General features: G+C 47.0%; 1 protein-coding gene across 1 annotated transcript; it reads right to left on the bottom strand.

Annotated features, from left to right (window-relative positions):
* Positions 1 to 4,683: 4,683 nt before the first annotated feature.
* On the bottom strand, positions 4,684 to 8,421 carry PPIA (peptidylprolyl isomerase A). The gene is made up of 5 exons (XM_058534751.1): positions 8,314 to 8,421; positions 6,105 to 6,135; positions 5,925 to 6,013; positions 5,551 to 5,723; positions 4,684 to 5,023 (listed from the first exon to the last, which is right to left on the bottom strand). The coding sequence occupies exons 1-5, from the start codon at positions 8,380 to 8,382 to the stop codon at positions 4,891 to 4,893; spliced, it is 495 nt and encodes a 164-aa protein (XP_058390734.1). The 5' UTR covers positions 8,383 to 8,421; the 3' UTR covers positions 4,684 to 4,890.
* Positions 8,422 to 9,177: the final 756 nt, after the last annotated feature.

Here is a 9,177-nt window from a genome sequence, read left to right as displayed (position 1 = left end):
TGTGAACTTAACCACTACGCCACCATGCCAGGCCCATATCTTTTAGAGACAAACTATATACTAAAATATTTGTGGATATATCTGGAATTGGCTTCAAAATAGTCCAGTTGGAGAAAAGAGGACTGGTTGGGGAGGGAAATAGATGAAACAAGATTTTGTGCAAGACAGCAAAAATACAAAAGCAGATCAGTTCTTCAAGTATCTCTGTTTTACGTGAACCAAGCTGAACAGTCGATGAAGAGGTGAATACAAACTGGGAAATTACAAACGAAGAACTACGAAGCTGTGAAAAAGAATATATACATCTGGGTTAAGATGGTGAATTGAATGCATGCACCTTTTTCTTTTTCCCAAAACCCAGTTAAAACTGCAATAATGAAACAAGGAAGGGCTCAAAGCTACTGGAATCGTGTCAAAAACACACAGAAGTCAGTGTAGAGGGGCTTACAAGCCCCCTAAATTTGGCATGATTTGAGCATCAAAAATAATGAGTGCAATTGTTTGTAACATGTTGACTAAGAATCCATGAATCCACAGTGATAGGAGCAGGGAGGGAGGGAGGGAGGGAGCGAGAGATTAGAAGATGACTCTATTTTTGCAACTACAGAATAATAATTGATTCATGCAAAGATCATTCATTCATGCTAAAACAAAACAATTAGGTGAAAAGTCTGGGAAAACGATCTTCACACAGAGGCAAAGTATCATCCCACAGACTACCTGCTCTCTAGAAAGAGTGTAAAGTCCCTTTCCAGTGGAGCAGGCTGGCAGGCACCACTGCCTCACTGCTGAGTCCATCTGAGATCATGTACCACCTGACGAGAAATGGGATTAAGTGCACACGGCACGACCTATGAAGTCTGCCTGCTAACGATGTTGAAACTGAGTCCAATCAAGCTTCTTGGCCCAACGTCCAGTTTACAGAAAATACAAAAGCTAGAACAAGCAAGTAACATGAAGAGGAGACATCGGACAGCTCCAGAATTGAGGACTTTCCAAGAAGTCAACATCCTGGACTGTTTAAGGAGTCAATGTCATAAAAAAACAGTGGAGGCCAAAGATCACATAGTGAAGGATTCAGCTTACATGGAATGTCCAGAAAAGGCAAATCTATAGAGATGGAAAGCAGACTTGTAGTTGTGGGGGCTGGGAGTAGCAGCAGGAGTGACTGCAAATGGACACAAGGATGGGGTCTTCCTGGAGTGATGGATTATGGCGATGGTTGCACAACTCAGTAAATTCACTAAAAATTATTGCACTATTATAATTATTGTACATCCATAATTGTACCCCAAAATTATTGTATACCCATAAAAGGGTGAATTTTATGATGTATAAATTATAATCTCATTAAAGACTTTTTAAAGTTAAATAGAAATTACAGTATGTTAAAAAAAAAAAAAAGTGGGAGGACTGTTCTAGATTAACAGAAGACTCAAGACACCTAACAATCAAATACAACGTGTGAACCTACGTTGGATTCCAGGCGTACGGCAAAGGAGAGGGAGGTGTTACAGAAGACATTCTAATTGTGTGTAAATTATACCTTAAAGCTAATTTTAAAAACAACTTCTAGGATCAATGGGAGAAATCTGAATATGAACCAGATCCTATAGATTTTATGGATTTTGCTTCTCAGGCATGATAAAGGCATTGGGTGAGCCCTACCTTCGGGGAAGCACACCTGGACAACTTTCCTGGAAGCAACTCTTAGCCTTTCCGGGACACTGAGGCCACACTGTAACCCAGATTTTGCTCATCTTGACTTCTCCTGGGGGCTTTCATCATATAGCAGCAATTTACCCTTTCTTTGTAGAACTAGATTGAGAGCTTTCTTCTTACTTTTTCAAAACTAAACAATATGTTTTTAGGGACACACGTAGGTACTAGAGATTAATGAACACTAAAGTCAGAACCATGGTTCTGGGGCTGGCCCCGTGGCTTAGTGGTTAAGCGCTTGTGCTACGCTACTGGCGGCCTGCATTCAGATCCCGGGCGCGCACCAACGCACCGCTTCTCTGGCCATGCTGAGGCTGTGTCCCACATGCAGGAACTAGAAGGATGTGCAACTATGACATACAACTATCTACTGGGGCTTTGGGGAGAAAAAGGGAAAAAAAGGAGGATTGGCAATAGATCTTAGCTCAGGGCCGGTCTTCCTCAGCAAACAGGAGGATTGGCATGGATGTTAGCTCAGGGCTGATCTTCCTCACACATACACAAAAAAGAACGATGGTACCCCCTGGGAGGGAAAAAAAGAGTATCCAACTGGGGAGAACTCCCAAAGGGGCTTCTGGGTTGCTGGAAATAGATGCTGGTATTCTTTTTATTTCTGGCCTTTAAACCATACAATGTTATGTATATTCTTGGGCAACGTTTAGACATGGCCCCCGATGATCCTTACTCCCTGATATACATGCCCTTGTGTCATCACCTCTAGGGTGTGGGCTGAACCCAGCGAAATGCTTCTAACAACACACAGCAAAGGTGATGGGATGTAAGACTATGACTTCCATCTTGCTGGACCCCATGCCTCAAGATTGCATGCTTTCACGAAGCAAGCTGCTGAGTTGGCGAGGCCTTCATAGCAAGGAACGGAAATTCTGCTGACCGGTTGTGAGTACGCTAGGAAGCAGATCCTTCCCCATTGGAGTCTGAGGTGACGATGGCCCTGGCTTGCACCTCAACTGCCGCGGACCAAGTCAAGCTGTGCTCCAATTCCTGACCCACAGGAACTGAGGTGTTGTTTAAAGTCATTAAGTTTTGGGATAATCTGAAATACAGCAATAGACATCCAATACAATATGCTTCTGTATATGATTCACAATAAAATCTTCAATTCATAATTCCAGGACAACGTTAAGAATGGGGTCTATACTCAAGTTTCACACAGTTCATTCCACCATTTGTGAGCCTCCTCAGTCAAGCACTAGCCTAGGCACTAAGAGTCACTGAACAAGCTGCACACAGCTCCAGGGATTCACAAACTCAACAGAAACTTGTCAAACTGTGTGCTAGGTACTCATATGAACGCTTCATTTATTTAATCCTCACAATTCTACGAAGCAGAGTACTCACTGTGTAAGAACTGGTTATATTGTAAGCTTAGTTCTGCAGAAATGGGGTACGCAAACGCGAACTCTTGGCTTGGGAATTCTTGTCTGTGGGTATCCATGAGAGCCTAGCAACAGCCTCTAATCAGACAAAAGGGCTGAAAAGAGCATGTTCTGAACACCAAGCCTTTGCATACGTAGGTCCTTAGCTTGAAGCTTCTCCTCTTCAGGAAAGCTATTTGGGACCTTTCTCATTAGATCATCTTACTTCATATGCTAACACTGTCTGTAAGAAGAGTTACCAACTACTGGCACCTGGTGTCTTCCTCTTGCAAAGCTCTGTAAGGCAGAAACCTCTCTACTTTGGTTACTCATCGTTTTTTCCAATACCCAGCATAGTGTATCAACATCAGTCTGAAAAATACTTGGATGAAAAAAAATGACTAGGTGTGAATGGTCAATGATGGCTAGTCTATTCACTAAGGGAATAAGAGGACACCCATCTCTACCTGTGTACCTGGTCATCCATGGACATTAGCAGTCCTTCATAGTCACCCAGAGAACACAAGGCAATGTAGAAGACTGAAATCACAACCAAAGAGGCACCAGCATTTAGTACAGAAGGAACCTACCAGGAGCCTGACTGACCTGTAGAACATCAAGCACATCCCACACCATGCCAGATACAAGTGGTTTTTAGGTCAATTAAGAGCCCCAAAACCAGGGTCAGCAAGGGGCAGATGTACGACCCAAGGGAGTATTCTTAGTTTGCACCTGAGATTGTCCTCTAATAGGTTTCCTTCAGCCTATACAGCTAATTCTTATCACTTCACATTTGCACACTTGATTTCAAAAGAAATCAAGTTTATGGGCGGGCAAGGGCCTCATTCAACTGGATCTTATGGCTCAGGCTGGTCAGGTCTACACTACAGAGGAGCTGCAAGACCTCAAAAAACCATCAGCAGGTCTCTACACCCAAGACTGGGGAGAGACTCCTTAATCTGGAGGCAGTAACTGGTCACTATAGCTGGCTTGGGGTTTCCAGGGTAAAGCACAACCAGACACCTTCTGCAAAGAGCCAGAGCACCAGGAACCCGGCTTGTACCACCTTTATCCGACATCAAGCATTTCATACATAATTAAGCTTTATTATAAACCTTCCAACCTTGTCTACATTTTCCAAGTAAAACAGCTCCAGATATTCCAGGAATATGGTCTGAAAACCCTTCCCCAGTCTATAAAGTCTGACATTTTCCTCAAGTGCCATCATAGAACGTGTTCAAATTAAGCTTTGTTAAAATGAGCCATGATTTTCAATGTTATAACTCCAGTGGATACCTCTAAATGTGCCAAGTGGGAATTTCCCACTGCCACCCTTAAAACAGCACTGGTCCAACCCAGCCAAGAAGTTCCAACTTGTTTTTTCCTTGCTCTAGCCTACATCTTCAGTATTCCACTCACAGCTTACCTTGAGGAGACTTAGTCAGCAACATTTAATTCTTGGGTCAGGGAACCAAAAAACAAAAGCACTCTGGAATTAAAGCAAACATAGCAAGTGTTGTCTTACAGGTAACTTACTGCTTAAAATGAAACCTACATCAATACCCTAACCCAAACAAGGACAGACAGCTGTTGTTTAGTTTTTATTTCATAATCATAAACTTAACTCTGCAAGCCAGCTAGACTTGAAGGGGGAAAAGGAAAATATGGAACCCAAAGAACTGTAGCAAGAGCACCAAGATTATAGGATATTTCAAGCAGATGGGGGTAAAGGGGTGCTCTCCTGAGCTACAGAAGGAATGGTCTGGTAGTTAAGATAAAACACAAGTTAAATTTATTAGATTTGTCCACAGTCAGCAATGGTGATCTTCTTGCTGGTCTTGCCATTCCTGGACCCAAAGCGCTCCATGGCTTCCACGATATTCATGCCCTCTTTCACCTTGCCAAAGACCACATGCTTGCCATCCAACCTGGAAACAGAAGAACCATCACTACCACCAGTGACCAAAGATAAATAAGCAGCCTGCATTGTGCATTAAGAGAACAGCGCCCCCACAAGTCAACACAGCACACTCAAGAAAACACCAGAAAAGTGGCTCATCCAGCCTCAGTACTAGTTAATGCTGACTAGTTAAAATACTGGAAATATTTTATCCTTCTACCTAAAAGAAACAGCAACACCACATATTATTAACAAGCCAGTCTCAAAAGGGTGGCCTAAGATTCTCCAATTGCTGTTAAGAATCTTAAGTTTAGAATGGACCCCCAAAAAAGGGGCAACAAATCACATACTAATTAGATGAAAGTATCACAAGTAACTGAACTACACAGGTAAGTGCCCTTTTCGCTATTACAGGATCTTGCTTTCTTACAAACACACTATCAAAATCTATAGCTATTCATGCCCTTCTACAACCTTAGAGATGGAAAACAGCAGGGAAAGGTTAAAGCAAGTAATTAGTGTTTCTTGGTTGCCTTTGCTGTGCTCTGCCCTTACCACTCTGTTTTGGCAGTGCAGATGAAAAACTGGGAACCATTTGTGTTGGGTCCAGCATTTGCCATGGACAAGATGCCAGGACCTGTATGCTTCAGGATGAAATTCTCATCATCAAATTTCTCCCCGTAGATGGACTTGCCACCAGTGCCGTTATGGCGTGTGAAGTCACCACCCTGTGAACATGAGAGGAACCTGTCACTTTTGGCAACATAATGGCAAAACATGCCAAGTCTGTAAGGTTCAAACTTTAAAACTGACTATAAGGGTTAAGTGGAACCAAAATGGTACAACAGCAGCCCCTACGTGCACATCAATCCCCATGTTCTGGCTCAATCCCAAATTGAGAACCCGATTAGATTCAGTAAATTTCATACCTGGCACATAAATCCTGGAATAATTCTGTGAAAGCAGGAACCTTTATAACCAAATCCTTTCTCACCAGTGCTCAGAGCACGAAAGTTTTCTGTTAAAAAAATTATATACGTAAACATAACACACACAACAGGTAAAACCGGAATACCTTTATTAAACTTAAAAAAATAAAGAGAACTAACCTGCTGTCTTTGGAACTTTGTCTGCAAACAGCTGTAAAACAAAATGACAGTTGATTAACATCTGCTTACATATTTTGTTGCTTAGTACCCATGTCTTTAGGGGCTTCTGAATCACAAATTCATTTTTTCTCACTACAAGAGAATGCTTCTTCAGTAATTACTCTGGATACCAAATAACTGCTCCTGACAGCCTTAAGGTCCTGTGGGGTTGGACTAAGCAACCTGAAACCCAAAAACATGCCAAGAATCCAGAACCAGTAGTGACTTAAATAGTGTGAGGCTTCTAAAAAGTGACTCAGAACTTTTAAGTGTCATCACACCTACTTCTAAAGAAATATATGGCTTCTCAAATGTACATCACCTCCCCCAACCTCAGCTGGAACCTAAGGACAAAATTTTCAGGAACAGCCAAGTACTTCTGCAGGATCAGGGGTGTAAAGAGCTGTTATTTTAATCACTGGTAATGAAAATGCTACTACCTCCAATCTGTTAACATAGCTTTATGGATTAGATGAGCAGTCACTTCTTGGTTTCCAGGTCCCTTACCTAATAGTGGGGTAAAAAATAAAGATTGGTATCTAGTACATCTGCTTTGAACCTTTCCTGCATGTATAAAACATTTTGGGTAGAAAACCAGCTTAAATACCATAGAAAACATTTTACAAGGCTTTTCATAAAAACAGCTTGTTCAAAAGCATTTCATGAACTCTTTCAGAGATCTGTGACTAGATCATCTATCAAAACACCTGCATATTTCCCTTAGGAAGATCTTGTTATTTAGCTTTTTAAGTATCTGTACCTAAAATATACTCTCTTTGTATTAACATTTCTCAGAGCTTTGTACTCCTTAAGTTACAATTTCCCATTTAGACCCTTACTAAAGCTAAAGCCCTTACTAGCAGTTCCACCAGCATTCTCACCAAGAGCTATGCAGCAGCTCCTATTTCCATTAAGCCCTCTGACTAACCTGAGACTAACAAGCTACAAAACTGCAGGCTAAAGCCAAGTTTCCACGTCGTCCCTAGTCAGTTATCAGCTCACTACAGGTAAAAGCAGGGTGTAGATCCAAAAGAATGAAATATTTCCCCAACGAGCTTTCAGGGCCAGGCCAAGTTTCCACGTGGGCCCCCGTCAATTATTAGCTCTGACTACAGATAAAAGATGCGTGTAGACTGATTAGGATGCAGTGTTTCTCTAACAAAGGTTTAGACGCCTCCTATGTACTAGGTGCTGAGAAGGGCGTAAACAAAAAGGTAGCAACCCCGCCCTGCCCTCACTAACCTCATGAGGGGGAAATCTGTTCTTGGAATGAGATCCTAAAACCTAATCATTGCTGGTTTTTGGAGAAGCGGTCGAAGAGAAGCACACCCCTTAGGGCCACACACAACCCAAGCCCTACCCTGTCGGGTGAACTGGAACGGAACCGCATGCACCGTTGTAACAGCACACCCAGCCGGTTACCTACTTTGCTGTAACTGCAAACTGATCGGTAAGCTCTCCCGACATCTCGGAACTAACTAGGAAAGCATCTTTAACCCACCCCGTTGGAAGATGCTGGCCGCGCTGCCAGTCTCGACACGCCATTCTGCGCGGGGACGACCAGGAGGAGCCGGGCGCCCTCCCCGGTGTCGTCAACGCGGCGGCCTTCCGCCGGCACGTTTCCGCTCTGGCGGGGGCGGGGAGGTGCGCCGGGGGCCGATTTCTCACCGTCTCCACATTTTGGACCAAACGGAGAAGCCGCCGAGCGAAGCCACAGTCGGCCCGCGCCCTCCTCACAGCCCGAACTGGCAGGCGGCCTCCCGGAGCCAAGGGAGGCTGCGCTAAGGCCGTCGGCGAGAGCCGCGTCGGGGGCGAGGCCAGGCTTCCGCGCCCTGGAGGGCGGCCCGGGGAGGGTCGCTGCTGGGGCCGGCGCCAGCCTTCCGTGTGGGGTGTCACCGACCCGCAGAGGCCGGCGGCCACGCGCGGCGACCAAGGGCCCGCAGTCCGAGCACGTGCGCGGGCGGAAGGGCGCGGCCGCCCCTCCCCCGCCCGCCCGCCCCGCCTTTGTCTGCCCGCCGCCCCCGGCCTCCCAAAATGGCCCCTCATCAGGAAATGGCGCCGCGCCGCCCGCGTTCCTCAGGCAGGGCGCCCGCCCCGGGCCCCTCGGCCGGCCCCGCTGCCCGCCGCCCGCTGCCCGTTCGAGCCCACCCGCGCCGCCATCCGCCCCGACCTCGAAGGAGACGCGGCCCAAAGGCTCGCCGTCCACGGCGATGTCGAAGAACACGGTTGGGTTAACCATGGCTAAGCGGCACAGACGGCTCCTCAGCGACAGCGTCTGCAAAGCGGCACGAGCCTGGCCGCCGGCCTCTTTTATAGCCGGCTTGGGCCCCGCCCACGGCAGGTCGTGCGCCTCAGCCCTGGCCAATCGCGACCGCGAGCCGGTCGGAGTGATGGTGCTGCTGGCCTATAGGCGGAGACGGCGCCAGAGGGGCGGGACGGGAGGCGCGCGTGCGCGCTGGCGGAGGCAGGAGGTTCCCGCCCGCGGGCTCCGTCGCGGCACTGCAGCGTGGGGTCGGCAGGCGGCTGGGGAGCGCCGACGGGGACGAGGACAGGGCAGGGCGAGGGGGACGACCCCAGTGAGCCGGGTGGGCCAGTGGGAGCCCCGGGGGGGCGCGTGGGGGCGCCTCCACCCGCCCGCGCGGGTAGGGCGTCTCCCCATTGCGCAGAGGGGGCGACTGAGGCGAACGCAGGCCTCAAGGTCGCGGCGCCCGCCAAGGTCGCTTGGGGTTCCCGCCCCGCGCCGCTCGCGGAGGCCAGGTGGCCTTGGGCATCACCATTTTGTCAAACTGCAGATGAGGCGCAGCCGCCCCCGTCTGAGAAGTTATGAAATCCTTACAAAATGCCCTACTTACCGAAAATATCTTGCACACTCTGCTTGCATTTTCTCCAGGAGGAAGGCATTAAAATAAGAGCATGGCAGGCTCTTTACCTGTGAAGACACACTGCACGTTTTTGCCCTTTTTAAAAAATCTTAAAAATCTCTGCTCCCCGCGCCCCACTTTCAGAGGCAGAATTGTGCTCTGACTTCTGGGTG

The sequence above is a fragment of the Diceros bicornis genome, chromosome 41, assembly GCF_020826845.1.
Source record: "Diceros bicornis minor isolate mBicDic1 chromosome 41, mDicBic1.mat.cur, whole genome shotgun sequence".
Classification (NCBI taxonomy): domain Eukaryota; kingdom Metazoa; phylum Chordata; class Mammalia; order Perissodactyla; family Rhinocerotidae; genus Diceros; species Diceros bicornis.
Note: the sequence above shows the minus strand (reverse complement) of the source record. Positions and strands in the feature narration are given on the sequence as shown.